Here is a 17,526-nt window from a genome sequence, read left to right on the forward strand (position 1 = left end):
CTGGGTATTATCCTTCCACTGTGTCCTTGTATTAGGTTCAGATAAATGTTTGCACAAAATAAGGATTGAGGATTTTGTCCAACTCACTTTTAATAAAAGTATAGCACAAATTAGATTTTAAAGGCCAGTATGAACAGGAGAAAGTAAAAGCTGTTTTATGACTATTGCTTAAAGATAGTCTACTTGTGACCCTATCCTTTAATTAAAGGCTCTGAGTATCTTCATATAGTAATTGGTCAACATAGATACTGAACTCCTGTTAACCTTAATGTTTTATCCACGTCCTTCCTCCTCACTTTGAGACCCTGGGTGCACTCTGAACCCCCACAATCCCTGGGTGCACCCTGACTCCCCACTCCCCACCCCACCCATCCGGGCGGCTCTGCAGAGGCAGTGACGTCACCGGGCTGTCCTAACTCCCTTCCTGCTGCATCGCAACAGCCGTTAGCAGCTCTAGTAGCACCAGTGACCAGGGGGACAGGATATCCACCGCCAATTCATTGAGAGAATAACTGTAGACGGTGCTGCACTCAACAACATCCTAACACGGGGGTACCCGACAGGAACTGGTTGCAGTGCAATAACCCCGCTCCAGCTGTTGGGATATGGCCAGGCCGGAACAGGTTCTGCTCTTGGAGCCTCAGCACGAACTGAAATTTAGAGGTAGGAGAGGGGAGGGCCCGGGTTCGGACGGGAGGTGGGGAGGGCGCTTCTGTCAGCAGTAGGGGTGGGGGTGTAGGCCAGTGTTACGGTAACCAAACCAGAAGAAGCTGCAGGACACGATTTGATAACGTTGCACTCCTATGAAAGAATAAGACTGAGGGGACAGCAGGTCAACTGACAGCTAGCTAGCTGGATAGCTAGCTGGGTTAGCCTCCGACGGCTAAGATAGCCGGGCCCTGTTTCACATTTATGCCGCAGGGTCTAAACAGTGATAAGTGGAAACCATGAGACTCATGTTCACTGGGAAGTAGCAACTATAACAAACACGTGAAATTATAAATACCTTCTAAATCCATAATTTCTATTGCATATTAGCATACTTAGCAGGGCTGGCTAGCTAACATTAACTACCTCTCTGATTGGCTGTGTCGTTCTGTTGGCCAGCCATCTATCATTCATAGCATGACAGCTCACAGGACAGAATAACTGCAGCCTCTCCCACATAATATGCTTTATCTACAAGCCGTTAACAGTTTCACCATCCTTATCTTTAGGGTTTTACAGCTCCTTATACTTATTTGAGTGAAACTCGATATTTGGCTGCAAGATGTCACGTTGCCTAAGGCCCAAATTATATTACATAAATACATACTGTATGGTTTTGTTGTACAGAGATCTTGAAACAAATATTATTTCACCTTGCAAATAGGAATAAGAAACTACAGAGTCTCAAAAAATTATTTTTGATAGGACTGTTACCTTCAAAACACTATCAAACTTTTACTCTGATGATCTCTCTCTTGAATGGTTTGGATGCATTTTAGACACCAGTGTCTGCTGAATGAATGTAATGTAATGCAGACAAGAGCTGTATGGCTCCTAAATGCAGTGCAGCCATAGGTGTATGTAAGGGGTGTTACTACGTTTGGTTTCTATCTGAGACCAAGTAATACCAGCGACAGAATCACCCATGTAAGTACTTATGTTGTTAAAAGCAGCTTATGTACTGTAATATAAGGGAGAGAAATACTGTAGTTGATGGCTTATGAGGTGAATGGATTATTAATAGGCCACTTCTATATATTTTTTATCACCAAATGTGTTGCTAAACATAAGACATTTGTGTTTATTGTTTTTTGTTTAATAGTTAATCACATGCATGGCAAGTGATTATCACTGTGGGTATGCACACAACAGCAGCAGTATACATTTTTGTAAATGAAACAGAAGTGGCAGCTGTTGTTTAAATCAGTGTGCATCTTTTCATGAACAGGTGGTATTCATCTGGCTGAAATGAACAAGTTGTGAGAAGTTTGTACAGTTAAGAGAGTTTGGTGAACTGATTTGGAACAGTCAAGCCTCACAGAAAAAAGTAAGATGATTTTAGGTCACAAATACAGAAATGGTCTTACATTAGGCCCAGTGTGGTTACAAATAGTTTTCTTTTTTACTTTATAGGCTTGAATATAACAAGTGGGTAGTACATAATAATTATTTCTAGTTCACTTATAACTAGTGCCAAACTGTGCCTTTCTTGGAAATATCTTTGTAATTTACAGGTAAATACCTGCTAGTTTTTTAGGAAATAATGAGAGTTTCCAGGAAATTAGCTGGGAAATATTAGATCCTTAAAATAAAGTGTTACCACTATGTTGCACAGACATATATAAAGTGTCAACTCACATAGTGAGTGTTTCTGAGCTAGAGGAAACTTTGTGTCTCACTTAGTGACAATACCACAAATCACAGGCCTATACTCAGGCCCCAGGTAATATGTAGGCATTCACTGTGAAACTTCAGGAAACAGGGGGTAGGTCTGTAGCACCTTATTAGGCCTTAGCCCAGACCATCTGTTGATGTCTTCTTCTCAATCTGTTCATCTTTGTCAGGAGTAATATTAATAGGTTTTTATGAAAAATGACTGCCCTCAGTTTTTTTTTTTCACATGAAAAGTCGACTGGAAGGTACCCCGACCCTACCAACCTACATCACTGAAGCAATGGGAAGGTGTGGAGTGACAAAAACTGCTGCGATCCGGCCACAGGAAAGAAGCACACAGGGCCAGCAGAAGAGAAAGAGGTGCCAGTTGTGTCCAAGAAACAAAGATCGCAAAGCCACTGATTGCTGTTGGAAATGCAGTACTCCTGTGTGCAATGGTCACACCCAGAAGCAAGTAGTTTGTGACATCTGCACACAATGAAAGGAGATAAGATGTTTGTGTGTGTACATATGTGTGGACAGTGTTATGGTCTCCGGACCTGTTGAATGTTCTCTGTTCGTCCTCCAAACATAGGGACACATAAACATGTTTTGACACCTGATTGACCTGATTGATTGATTGTTAAGTGCTAAAATGTGAATGAAAAGTAAAAAAATGTACATGTCAAAAATGAAATTACTCTTTTGTTTGAACAAAATATATCATCTTAACCAAAATGAGAGAAATGTCTTTAGTTTATTGCAAAAACGCATTGATTTTAATTGGGGTCATTTTTGACCCCACTCGTGGAAGAGTGTAGGTATTGGTAGGTTGTGCATCCAAGGGTTAAAAATATAACTTTGAAAGTTGACAGCTTCAAATATCAGTTCTTAATAATAGGTTACTGCCATTTGTGGTCTTCATGCATTGGATTATATCTCAAGAAACATTCAGGAAGTAGTAGATCAGGTGTACAGTAGTTGGTAGCATGAGATGTCAAGCCAAGATTGTGAGAGTCTGATTTTCCTCTGTTTTGCTCAGGAAGGGAAGTGTCATTTGCGCTGGATGTTTGCTGAACTTAAACTTGATCTACAGTCTGGGATATGTGCTAATTCTGAAATAGCTTCATGTTGTCATGCAGAGTGAGTGTGCTTCTACACACTGTACACTTTATCTTCACCATAATAGCTGCTGTAGTGACCTAGCTTCTTCATTATAAAACTATACTTGATTAAGAAACTTGGCCTGGCTGAGCTGTGGGGCTTGTAATGTAGCACAAGGTTATGGTGTTTGAGTAACTTGAAGTTGCTCAACAAATGCTAGATTCACTGTCAACACTCTAAGAAGTCCTGAGTTGTGCTTTTCTTGATAAAAATGTTCACCGTTTCAGCAGCTTGAAAAACATCACCAGGCCATCAGTGTTTCAAAATCAGTCAATGATGTTGCATATTCCTGGGTCTCTAACTACAATGTGTATGATATAAACAGATCAAAATTTCAGCAAAGTGACAAACATTGACTACAAATAATAATTTATGAATAATATTTGTTTATATGTTTTTACTGTAATGCAGTGTTCTAAATGAATCTTGGTTTCCTTAAGTCTGACTGATATAAACTAGCCCATCTCTGCATAGCATGAGTTGTGTACCCCAAAGGTAAACTTTAACCGTTCTTGTAATTTGAGAGATAGGCTAGTTCAGTCCCACTCAGCCAAACCAGCTCAAACTGTTTCCTGGTTTCCTAATTAAGTCGTCTACTGAAAAAAAAAAAGTAAAAAACAAAAAGGCCCCTGAAGATATGGATATTTGAACACTACTATAGAAACTCAAAATAGAGAATATCCTATGGCATGATACAGTACACTGGCAAACCATGGCTTCAAAGCCTCTGTAAAGTTCTGAGGAACTGAAAAAACTTCACTCTCTTATAGAAGTGGTGAAATACTGGCCGATATCCATGTGAGTAACCTGGACATTGCCCCGATAAGTCTTGGCCTTAGATCTCTCCCTTTTTCACTTTCTATTTAATAAAAATAGTACACCTGTTCTAGGTTGACTATGGGTTTGCCTTATGCCTTTGTCCTACTTGATTGATAATGAGGATACAATAGTGTGAAAACATTAATCTATTTGCACATTTAAAGGCTGCAAATGCACAAGTGTTCCCCAGTGGTAGTTTGACTTTTCTACATATTGCTGGGATATGCTGAGAACACCTTTCTACATACAATGTGTGGTGTTGGCAATGTATTCATTGAGTTTTGGAAGTCATACATTCATTCATCAATGTCCATCTCTTTAATATGAATGAGCTTTTCTCTCACTAGTGGTACTGGAAAACCACAGGAATGACATAATCCATTTCTCTACATATGTGGTTTCTGGAGTGTCCTTTCAATAAAGAAACTATTGCCAGGAATAACAGGGATAAATTACTGACATGTAAGCCTGTGGTTTTGTGAGGGAGAACTTAGGTAATACATAGAATCAAACTAGTGACCAGTGATGGTACAATGTATGTACTGTACTGATAATATCAAAGAAGAAGAAACTTTAGGCTTTCTGCGGGGTCAGTGAATCAGCCAGATTAGGTTTGTGTTTTGGTACTTTTCTCATGCTACAGCTCTCGTATCCATCACATTCTACTGTTCTGTTAATGTAATTGTGAAAAAAAACACCAAAGTAAAAATTCATTTGCCATTTTAGGATGAATCAGAGTGTTAGATGCTGCCTTTTCTTGCCATGGTTTTGAATGTGAGCGCAGTCACTATACTTCTGTTCTTTCTGGTTCCTCTGGACCTCTGCATCACTTCTCACTTCTTATATTTTTTTCCTAATGATTAAATACAGTACTGTGCCAAACATTGTAGCCACATGTTTAAAACCATCTAGGAGGTGTGTGATCAGTCCCAAATTTAGTGCCTGACAACAGCCCTGAACATACTGTACAGCCAGAGTTATAAAAAATCATCTTCAGAGACCAGAAGAACAAAGAGGCCTGCAACAGATGGCATGATCTCAGCATCACGGAGTCAGTCTAGGATTACATGAAGAAACAAAAGGCACCGAGACAGCCTAAATCCACAGAACAACTGTGACAAGTTCTTTAAGACGCTTGGAATACCCTCCCTGCCATGTACCTTAGAAAACTTTGTATGAAGTTAAATGATAAATAAAAATGTTTTTGAAAGCATTTTCACTGCCTAAAACATTTGCATAGTGCTGTACGTAGGTCTGTTGCTGCGCTTATTCAGGGCCTTTTCAAATAGCATTCAATACTGAATATATGCTGTTGCAAGGACATATGAAATAAAATGAACTGAGCTGGTGTATTGTTCAATTGGCAGAAGATAACATGAACAGTACAAGCTAACAAGCTAGCACTTCTACACTACTTACACCTTCAGCCGCCTCCATAGGTCATGTGATTCCCTGCCTTACAGGTTGTAGCAGTCCCTTGAGTGTCTCCGTGGCTAGGCTGCTTGTGTGTTATTTGTAAGCTAGCCAGTTAAATTACTAGCTTTCATTATTTTGGATTCTATCCTGAACTTGTCCTAACCCTTTTATGTAATTGAGTGTAGATCTTAAAAGGAAGCACCTGTCATAATACAGTTCAACTGCACCACAAACTGCAGCCTTTACACAGTTGAATCAGCACCTCTTTTAAAACAGATTCAACAAAAACTGAACATTATAACCTTCATGAAAACGGGATTTATTTCATGGCTGCTACATTAGACTGCATTAGTTTTATTTAGCTGTACCTAATTAATGGACAACGGAGTATGTATATTACCTTGTTTTAGTTTAAGAATCTCTGCACTACAACATAGTTATGTAAAGCAGGGCTAAACTGGGTTATCTGACACAAATTTGTGAACCTGCTGGCTATTCCCCTACTTTTCCCCTCCTTTGTGTCCTCATTTCTGTTGATTCCTTCAACCTCTGACATTAATCGAGGTCAAGCATTATTTTAGCAACCATATAATTTACAAAACCAATAGAAATGATTAGACGCTGCTGTCCTCCAAGCTTCATAGCTCTCTACAGAGGCAGAACAGTGACTTTCCATGGTTTGGGGAAGAATTAAACCATCTATTCAACAGATAAAATACTAGCATTTACAAGGAATAACAACAGTAAAGGTTGAAATAATCACCTTTTGGAAATCAACCCAAGTTATTTACCCCACAGAAAACACTGATAATCTAGCACTGCATTGTGGATGGATAAGTCACTTAGCCTTCATTCACCTTTTAGATTTGGCACAGCGTTATACAAAGATAGCTATAATTACTTGAAGCCAAAATGTGTGAGCTACTCTGTTTATGGTAGTGTAGTAGTAGAAGCCTTCTATTTATAGAGCTGTACACGGTTTACTATTTAAAGGTTTGGAAGAACAGAGTAGACAGCAATCGTTTGATAGTAATGTTAAAAGAAAAACAGGAAAACAGTGTCTTACTTTGCATCCTTGACATCTAATTGTAGTCCATTTCTCACCAGGTTGTGTTGTAATACTTTGGGGTTTAAACAGATTTGTCTTGTTTATCTTTAGAACAACCTGCATGACTTGGCAGTATAATTTTATTTCAATGTCTCATTTGACCATTTGTTGTCAGAGGTTTTTCCTGGTGCTTCTTCTGCAGCATTGTATGATGGATTTGCATTTTGATGCATTTTGATCAGCTGACTATGAGACACTCGTTTGCTTTGTTTAGTATGTTACTTTCTCACTGCACAGTGTGCACACAGCAGGCTTGTTGAGTTTTCTTCTTCATCTGTCGTATAGTAACTCTTACTAGTGTCTTTGGCCAATGTAAAAATCAAGCTTACTCCAGTTTTAATTGATCTAGAATACATGTCACATAATTCAGTTAGCTACTTTATTTTACCATTCCCATAGTTTTAAACACTATGACTAACCTGTTTCTGCTTTGTATATTTTTAAAGTATCTATCTTCTTGTCTCTTTTCTTCACAGGTCCATTCTCAGACGTGGTCACCACAAATCTTAAGCTGTCCAACCCTACAGACAGGAATGTATGTTTCAAGGTGAAGACAACAGCACCACGCCGGTACTGTGTGCGGCCAAACAGTGGAATCATTGATGCTGGCACCTCGATCAATGTCTCAGGTAATAAATGAGGACGTTTGACAAAGTGTTGTAGGGCAAGGTAGCCTGCAAAGTATCTTGATTACCTTGTTATTTACGGATAGTAAACTTTAACATCAGTAGTAGCTACATTTTAGTCAGTCGCCAGAACCTTTTTTGACTGTCTTTTAGTTTTTTTTTATTGCATTAAACACCAAGCATTTGATGTTAGAGGGTGCTGCTCCTTTTTTGCATACATCTTAGTTTTTGACTGTAAGCACTTTGAAGATATTTTTATGGAAAATGTTTATGGGTATATTTGATTTTGATTGGATTTCATAGACCATAAACTGAAAATAATCATTCATTACAGCCCTAGTAACTTTGGAGACTGAGAACTTGAATATATAATTAATAATCTCCTCTTTACATAAACACACAGACAGATTCTCTCCCATTGCAAAGTATTCTTATGTCTTCTCGTGTCCAGACACTCCTGACAGGCCTCACTAGCTGCCGTATGCTTTGCCGTACAAACCCTCTGTGTTCCAAGCTTCTGTCTCAAAATACAAGACAGTTGTAGACATCACCTTGACTCTATTTTAAAAATTATAGATGTTTTATTAACCATTGGTTAATTGATCAATAAAGAAAACAGCAGAGCCTCTGTAAGTTTTATATTTGATCACCCAGCATGAAGTATTATACAAAATCTTCCCATTAGCAGAAACTGCTTTTTGAAAAGTTGCATTCAAAGACTGTAGATCAAAGATGATTTAAATCACTTTTCCTGCTGTGGCTATGTGTTTATCATTTAAAGCATTGGCTACAGACTGTTTTATGTTTTGCAGTGCTCCTCAAAGAACTTGTATACTTTCCTGCCTCCATTCTCTAGTACTGTCCCCTTGGACCCAAGGTAGATGGCCGTGCAAATTGGGTCTGACTGAAACAGGATGTTCTCAATCTGTTCATGCCGTCTGTTTCTGGTTTGCGATATTGAACGGCCCTGATTGCAGTAATGGTGCACTACATCCATGAGGTTTTCCACTCTAGGGAGAATTGGCATGTGCCATATATGAGAACCATCCTGATAGTTTACACCGGCTTTGAAATTAGGAGATCATTTGTTTGTAGTGAAATCTAAATAGTCATGTAGGCACTGCGGACATAGTTAGCACTGATGTCAAAGAGGACAAGATCGACCATCAAAAGCCATTTTTATCCGCTCTGTGCTTCCAGGCTGCTGACATAAAATGATTGTTGTAAATTGTTGTTACAGCTCTGAAATGCCTCCTCAGTCATTGGAATGGCATCAGATGACACACCATATGCTGAGAGGGCTGATGTGGTGATGGGTTAAAGTAGTATTCCAACCCCACACCTGCTTTTTGTTAGAGTGATATGTAATGTTAGGAAGGAAAAGGCAGACTTGGAAGCTGTTAGAAAGATTACCCCCTGGGGTATTTGTAGGACTGTCAGTGTTTCATCGTCATGGTAACGCATACATAGAAATAAATCATCTCCACCACATTTTCCAAGCAGCAGGGAGAAGCTTACCGCCTTGAAGACATGTATTCTTTGACAAATACATGTGTATTTGATACTCACTAACTCCTCCTTAATCTGAGAAGTTGAGAAAGTGATGGAAAGTTGTTCACAAAGAAGAATTTGGGGCCTTTTTCTGTTTTATGCTGAGCTTCACCCACAAATCCCGGTGTGTTCCTGCCTGTCTGCTGCAGTTTGGCTGATACTAACAAGATACTTTGTTTTCCATGTTCCCCTGACCCTGCTGTTGATGGGAAGTGAGGATGAGGTTTAACAATGGGAAAATCAAACTGTGAGAGTATTTACAAAACAATGTGATTATACAAATTTAGTGTTCTGGCGTGTAACCTTTCTTACTATTTCTCCCCATTTTTCTCTTCCCATGTGTCCTATTATTCCTCCATTTTTGTCAATCAACTAAAGGAAAATCATCTTTTGTTATGTGAAATCTGTTTCTGTTGTAAGCAATAGTGACTTTACAGTAGTAATATGATACAGTATGTGACCTTGTAAGGCCATGGCTCCAGCCTTTTTTTGGTGTTTGGCCCCATCATTGCAGGTTACATAATAATAGCTTGATTAATCACTCACTGACTAAATATTTATCTACATCTATTCTGATGATTAGATAGTTATTAAAGTAATTTTTCAAGGCACCTTTATATATTCAAGCAAAACTGGCAAACGTTCTGTGCTTATAGTAAGTATGATTTGCTGCTTTTCTCTTTTTACATATTTGTAAATTGAATACTTTTGGTAGGTATTTTTGCCTGTAGAAAATTTCAGTGAGCATTTTTAACATTTTCTTGAACATATAGTCAAGAAAACTGCAAAAAAAAAATTTCATTGCACATTAAGATTGTCAAAATTTAAACCCCATGAATTCAGACAGTTTTAAAGTACAACGATCTCAGTGCTATAAAGTTAGTAGCTGCGTAAATGTTTGAGCCCTTGGAAAGATCCCAACCCCAGAAGCACTGCCCTACGGTATCATTATAATAACAACACAGAACCTACAGTTTTGTTGTGAGTATATAGCATGCTCTTAACATTTCTTTTCCTAAGACCACAGGAGAAAATATGGAGTGAGCAAAACATCCTGAAGTCTTTATTATCAGTGTGCAGGCTTGATGTTTTCTCTCCTGTGCTAACACTGACTCTCATTATGTGTTTCAGTTATGCTGCAGCCTTTTGACTATGACCCCAATGAAAAGAGCAAACACAAGTTCATGGTCCAGTCCATGCTAGCACCTCCTGACATGACCGACATGGAGGGAGTGGTGAGTGTATCTCATCTTTTAAAATACTTTTTCACCAATAGTCAGGGTTTCATCAAGTCCACCACAGAAACCATAATCCAAGCATCTGCACAACTGTTAGCAGATGCTAGAAAAAAAAAGGCTTGCATGCAGGCAGACACTGTAATAAAATCTGCCCTTAACAGGACAGAAAATGCATACACTGAATTTAACTGTACGGACAGAGGCATTTGAGTGGCAACTTGCAACCTGGATGTGAGCCTGTGTTGTAATAAAAGTAAAATGAATACAGTTAAGTCATAACAGTGTGTGTGGTCTCAAAGTGATCCTTGCAGTCACTGATCAACAGACATACAGTAAATCATAATTAAAATGCTAACAAGTGTCTTGAGAATTTAGTATGATATTGTGACACACACACACACACACATATGGTTAAAACACAAACAGTCACACTGAGATGAACTGAACGACGGTTACAAAAGAGACACTGTACTGAGCCAGTGCCTGAACCCCAGTGGCGTCTTGTGCGGGCCTGTGATTGAAACAGAGGTTAGACTTGAAAGCAGATTTTTGTGGTGGGGTTGTAAGAGGAGCACAACAGAGAGAAGCTGCAGACCTCCTGGTGGTAAATTTATGTCCATTGTTGTTTCACACAAAATGTGGAATCAGGGAACAATGGACAAAGCAGATCTCTCTGATAACAGTCCAGCTGTTGATGATGATGTTCAAGCGCAAGCTGAGTAAGAACACAGTCGTATTTACAGCCACAGTCTGAATGTGCTTAGGAGGAAGTAGTACTCACCGATACATTGTCATACTGGCAATTCTACATATTTTTGAATGTGTAGTGCAGGTTTAGTGCCACGTCCCAAGGGACGCTTTACTCTATCAGTCTTTCTCCGTATAAATTTGCATTTGGTAAGGGATTATTGCCATATACTGCTAAGATTGTTTTCACATTTCTGCCACCCAGTTTAACCAGTTAGTCTTATATACACTGCATATTATGGAAAATTTTCAAGGAAAATGAAAATGGTTGTTTTTTCCCATTTTATTGATAAAATATGCATATGCTATCATCAGAAATTTAATTTACCTTTCTGTATCTATAGAAATTGTTCAACAAGGACACACTGTCATAAATCTGAAAAGTGTTTGTTAAACCAATATGTCCTTACACTCCATGCGTCACACCTACACCTAATCTTTAGTTAGGTGGACAATATAGAAACCCTGTTTAAACATGTAACTGAAAGATAATCTTACTGTAGTGTTGTATTGGATTTTTCACAGAGCGTTGCAATCCTAACCTTTTTCTTGATTGAATAAAATAATAATAATTTGTTGTTCTCTGTCTCTCCAGTGGAAGGAGGCTAAGCCAGAGGAGCTAATGGACTCCAAGCTGAGGTGTGTTTTTGAGATGCCAGTGGAGAACGAAAAAACGGTAAGCACGTGCTGTTGCTTCTCTCCTCTCCTTGTATCACCGTATGTATTTTAGTTGTCACTACAGCTTGTATATCAAAGAGACTTCAGGGAGTAAAATGTCTCATTGCTTCTTTCCAGTGTTTTCAGAATCACACTAATTGGTCTCAGTATGGTGTCACAATATATTTTTTCCTGGCTGGTTTTTACCAAATATATCAGAATGATGCATTTTATTGCTTTCTGTACAGTACAACATTTGTCCCAAGCAGGGGCTGCATTATTTATGGGGCAGTGATGTTTGTCGTTTTCAAACACCTCACCTTTTACTGCTCTGCTGTATCTCTTGTATCTCTACAGTACCAGTTAGATTTATGACCTTGCTTTTTATCTTTCCGCATCTTCTCCCACTTTCCTCTTCCCACACTCATCTTGCGTCACCAGTACTCTGAACAACCCTTCAGAGAGGCACTTTTGTTCATTCTCACATGTAGTTTATCGTTGTTGTGATTCCTCTCAGGGCCCAAAAAGCTGTAGAGACGTTATCTTGTCATGATATGAGTTGAGATTGTTGGCTTTGGGAACACCAAGGGGGAAAAGGACCTGCCTGTTTTAGTTGTTTTCAATTCATTATGAGCTGTGCAGTAAATTCACATGACTCCCAGTCAGCACTGTGCACCACAGAGACTGTTAAACAGAGATAGTGCTGATAGAAACCAGCTTGAGCCACTTATGAAAGGCACTCCCTGGGTGAACTCTTCCACAAGCTTAGTGATAGAAGGCACTGACCAAGCATAGAAACTTGCAAAGAGGCAGGAGCACATTTGACATTTGTGCAGCACAGACTTTATGCATGCCTTCTTCAGAGCTTAACAATTAAAACAAATCACATCATATTTAAAGCTTCCTTGGCACCCAGATGTGCCAGCCAGTCTGTGTAAAAACATAATTTACAACGAATAAAATCCTGCAGTTTAATACAGGCCAGATCCTATGTATATCCTTCAGTCTTACGTACATAAATATACAAGGAATATACAAAGTATAGAGATCAAGACAAATATTCTCTTAATATACAGTTTTATGATAGAAACTTTAGCAGATACTATCAATGTGACCTTGTAAAAATAAAATTGTAGTACAAAATGTAAATAAGTGGAGTTATATGGAAAACATGACCCTGACTATATAAGGATAAGGTTAATCACCTTTATTTGGCCAAGTATGTTACACACACAAGGAATTTGTTTCCAGTACAGAACCGAGGCAGCCATCTGCGATGCCAACTCACACCGATGGCTCTAACCATCGGGGGCAACTTGGGGGTTTGGTGTCTTGCCCAAGGACACTTCAACATGTAGACTGCAGGGACCGTGATTCGAACCTCCGAGCCTCCAGTTGGGAGACAACTGCTCTACCCACTGAACCACAGTCATCCCCAGTATAAAAAGTATAAAGACAGATAACAGGGTTACTAAAGAAGTACACAACAGTAACATAAAGTACCAGCTATTGTAGGAGCCATATGCATTAAGTCATTTAAGGCTAGGCTAAGGTAAAACCAGAAATCCCAAGTGTTATTGCACCACAGCAATAGTTTTATTACACTTAATGTCTAAGTAGCTCAACTCTGGGAACAGTCACAGCACATTATACATCTCGTATAACAAAATCAAAACAGCACTAAGAATAAGAATGAATAAAAACAGCCTGTCACTACTAAAGGTGTCCAAAACTAACGGATAGAATTAGAACAGAGGGAAATCATTATTTAATCCTGTGGCTATCCAGTAGACTTGCTGTTGCTCATATTATTGCAGTACACACAGTTACCACTGTTAGTTTTTATGCTTGTTTTCTGCCTACAATCACTAAGATGACTTGTGCAGTTCAGTATACATCCCTACAGTTTTAGGAGTCTGGAGCACATCAGCTACGTTGCAGAGGTGGGGGATTCAGATGAGGCTCAGTGTTCCTGCAGGCTTTTGTGTTTAACTTTGCATACATACTGCATATAAAATTCCTGAATGTAAACAGCATGCGTGTGCCAGCCACATTTTAACTTGTGCCCTGCCAACTCCACTTACAGCATGACATGGACTCCACCAAGATGATATCGTCCAGCTTGCTGAAGTCGGAGTCTTCTGCACTGCCAGCGAAGTCACTGAGCTCCACCCTTGATGATGGGGAGGTAAAGAAGATCATGGAGGAGTGTAAGAGGTTGCAGATGGAGGCTCAGAGGCTACGGGAAGAAAACAAACAGATCAGGGTGAGTGACATGACTTAAGCACCAGTGTCAGGTAATTTTTCAGTTTTTCATTTTGCTGTATTTCTGAGACAGTAAAGACATAGGTATTGCTGTAGTCTCAGTCTTGCATATAATAACGGGTATACAGGAAATCTGTTAGCAGAGGCAGTAACATATTTATGATACAAATCCTGCTGGTAAGTACGAACCTTAACTTCAAATGATGTAAACTCTGTTGGGTAAAGTCTAAGTCACACTGGTGATTGGCAAACCAACTTCTGGCTCTGATTAATTACTACAAAGCAAACCTAACTGATTGTCGATCAGTTGATCACCTGCTGAGCTGAGCCAGACAGATCCTGACTCATCTCATCTTATTATCAGTGTTAGATGATGGCTGAAACAGTCACATCAGTCATTAAATGTGGCCTTTGCTTTGTGATGCTGCAGTGCTACTCATTTTCCCTAAAGCTTAATGAGCTTAATGGTTTATTCAGTGAAAATGTCATAATTGTGCCTGTGACTCAGGATGTCAGTGGGTCGTCTACCAGGTTTGGTGGTTTGATCCTTATTGCTTAAATAAATTTGCATAGTGGTATCAAATAACAGTGTGGAACAGCATTCAGTCAACATGTGCCGCCTTTGTTATCATGTTTTATGTTGTTTACTGACTAATCATTTGGTCTGTGAAGTGTAAGAAATTCTTTGTTGTCATGTTTTATGTTGTTTACTGACCAATCATTTGGTCTGTGAAGTGTAAGAAACTAAGACCCCAAGTGGCATTAAATGTTGTGCTGTTTGAACAATACAATGCAAAGATAGATAGTTTTCTACCAGAACCACAAAATGTTCACATTTTAGATGCTAAAACCAGTCCATTTTTGGCATATAAAAAGTGTCACTCGATAATAAGATGTTGCTGATTGACTGACTAGTTGTTTCACCTCTAATATGGACTGTATATTGTGATTTAGTTCAAGCATTCAATCCAGCTTCAAGCTTAATCAAAGACAGGGCAGGTGTTATTCTTCTGAACAAAAAAAAAACCTCACTTCAACTTTATTGACAGAATTGACAGATAGCATCACTGAACATCCACAGTCACATTTGTTTCTTGATAGGTTTTTGTGTAATGCTCACAATCCAGATATGTAAATTAAGTGAAAATTTGAGACAGACCAAATGCTTCTTGCAAACGGCGCTGTGGTGTCCTCCAGCCTTTTGCTGTGAGGTTCATGTTAAGTGAAACTACTCACAGCTATAATCTGTGGCAGATATCAGGGTTCAAAGCTCATAAATCAGTTGTTCAAATCAATGGGTATGACACCAGTCATAACTGTCAATGACGTAATGTTGGATTCTATTAATGTTTAGTTGGAAATAAGTCATACGCACCGCAAGCAGCCAGTCCTCTTCCCCTCGAACACCACCACCTCCTCCTGCCTTTTAGGTTTTTGCCAGAGGCAGAATGACCGTTGGCTGCGCCTGTGGCTGAGATTAAACTAACAGAGATACTCCCCACCCGCTGCTAGGAAATGAAGTGTGTTAAAGGCTGGCGCCTTCTGTGGTCCTCAGAGGATTTGGTCAGATGAAGATTTAAGCAGATCCCATTTTTTATTAGCTGATAAATACTGCTTTATCTTATTGTCTGATTGACAAACTGAGCACCTCTATTCCACGTTTCTCTTTTTTCCACTTTCCTTATTTTGCTCCCCCACCATTATCACCTCCCCGCTTCCTTTCTTTCATTATTTCTCAATTATTTCTTTAACCCTTCGTACCCCCTCCTCCCCGTTTTAGGAGGACGATGGTCTGCGGATGAGGAAGAGTAACATAATTTCATCCCAGCGCCCTTCAGTTGGCATGAAGAAAGAGGAGGGCCTGAGCGCCCGTGCAGTGGCCCTCATTGTGCTTTTCTTTGTGTTTGGTGTCATCGTGGGCAAGTTGGTCTTGTAGAGTGCAAAGCAGTTCGGTCGGCCGCAGCATGCTTTGATGAAAACAAAACACAGGATCTGGGATTTTGGATCAGAAAATGCCATATCTGCTGGGTGGGGGGGTGGTACTAGTTTTGATTCAGTCACTTATGTTAAAAAAAAAAAATTCAAAGGTAATATATGACAAAAAAGAAAAAAATCATCTTATGAACAAACCTACTGTTATAGGTCTTGCCTCTACATAGTCTTCACATAATCATTCTGGCCCTCTTCCCAAAGTTTCGTGTATACAGATGACTGGTTCTGTGGGTAGGGGTTAATGAAAACATGATTTAATGCTAGTGATTCTGACCAATGGATTTTCTAACACCGGCAAAGCAGTGTTGGTGCAACTGAGTCAGTTTGCAATTGTGCAAATGTCATTTTAGTGTGTTGATTTTTCTTAATGATGGAGGCAAGAGCCTATGTATAAGAAATCCCCTCACTGTACAGGTTATCCAGGTGTTCCTTCCAGCTAAACCCTTTTTAAGGAAGGGATTTACCTGAGAGCTGATCCACACACTCGGGGTTTCACACAGGGCTATCACACAGACTCCAACAATCAGAGGCTTTGTAAAGTTGGCTTGTCTTTGATTGTCGAACATCCTTGATCAGTGTAGGAAACACTATACCGCAGGTATTTTCATTCCTCCTGCCCCTTTTATTTTTCACGCTACCTTATACTCCTCACCTGTCACTCACTGCTCACCACATCCCCGGTTGGCAGAGGTGGATGTTTGATTGCATGTGTTCACAATGAGGCATCTGGACTTTTGAATCTAATTTAATTGCTTTTATAATTATATTAATAATATGTCATTTGGCTGTAGGTTTGCACAACTACATTTGCAGTTTTTTTCTCTCTCGTGTTTTGTTGCATTTTTAGGATTTTAAGTAATTTTGTTGTTGTTAGGGTTGAATCATTAGAGTTTTGCAGCTCCATGAAATGAAATTTGTAGGATTACAACATTTCTGCAAGTGTTCTGCAGATGTAAACTTTGCCTTGTGATCTGTTTGGGCAAGTTGTTATCAGCCAAGGAGGAGGTATATACAGTACATTAACACAGACACACCACAGACACAAGTACATGGAAAGCATGCATGCATACATACATTTGTGGGAAACTACAAATGTACAGAAGGTGCATGTAGAGGTAAATGTTTTTGCATTATCATAACATCAGCACCACCAAGGATCTGTTACTGCATGTTTTCCAGCTCTTGTTTGTTTCCTCGTTTTCCTACTGAGCCATACATTTGTTGACATTCTGTTTTGTTTTTGGCAAATGTATGTCAGAAATGAACTGAGTGTTTAGCCTGCCTGCTCCAGCTCTCCGCTGCAGGCCTGTGTTCAGTTTTGGGTGTTTGTTCAGCATTTATTCATTGTTTATTAATGTCATATCCTCACTACATTAGAAGTCGTATTCATTTAATGCACTAAGGTTAAGAATGTCTGTCATATGATCTTCCTGCAGCGCACACAGTTTTTCCCTCAAGCGAGAGGGGAGGAAAAGCATTCAGCCTAGCTATAGTCTCGAGGGGACCACATGATGACATTGTACTGTTTAAGAGCTAATGGTTATCTTTTTGTCAAAAATAAACAACAAAAAATATACTCAAA

At 39.3% G+C, this 17,526-nt stretch overlaps 1 protein-coding gene across 1 annotated transcript; it reads left to right on the forward strand.

Annotated features, from left to right (window-relative positions):
- Positions 1–391: 391 nt before the first annotated feature.
- Positions 392–17,526, forward strand: vapb (VAMP (vesicle-associated membrane protein)-associated protein B and C). The gene is made up of 6 exons (XM_020618502.1): positions 392–663; positions 7,345–7,497; positions 10,177–10,280; positions 11,626–11,706; positions 13,774–13,953; positions 15,733–17,526. Exons 1-6 carry the CDS (start codon positions 606–608, stop codon positions 15,886–15,888), a joined length of 732 nt encoding a protein of 243 aa, XP_020474158.1. The 5' UTR covers positions 392–605; the 3' UTR covers positions 15,889–17,526.

This window comes from Monopterus albus, unplaced genomic scaffold (assembly GCF_001952655.1).
Source record: "Monopterus albus unplaced genomic scaffold, M_albus_1.0 scaffold1.1, whole genome shotgun sequence".
Lineage (NCBI taxonomy): Eukaryota > Metazoa > Chordata > Actinopteri > Synbranchiformes > Synbranchidae > Monopterus > Monopterus albus.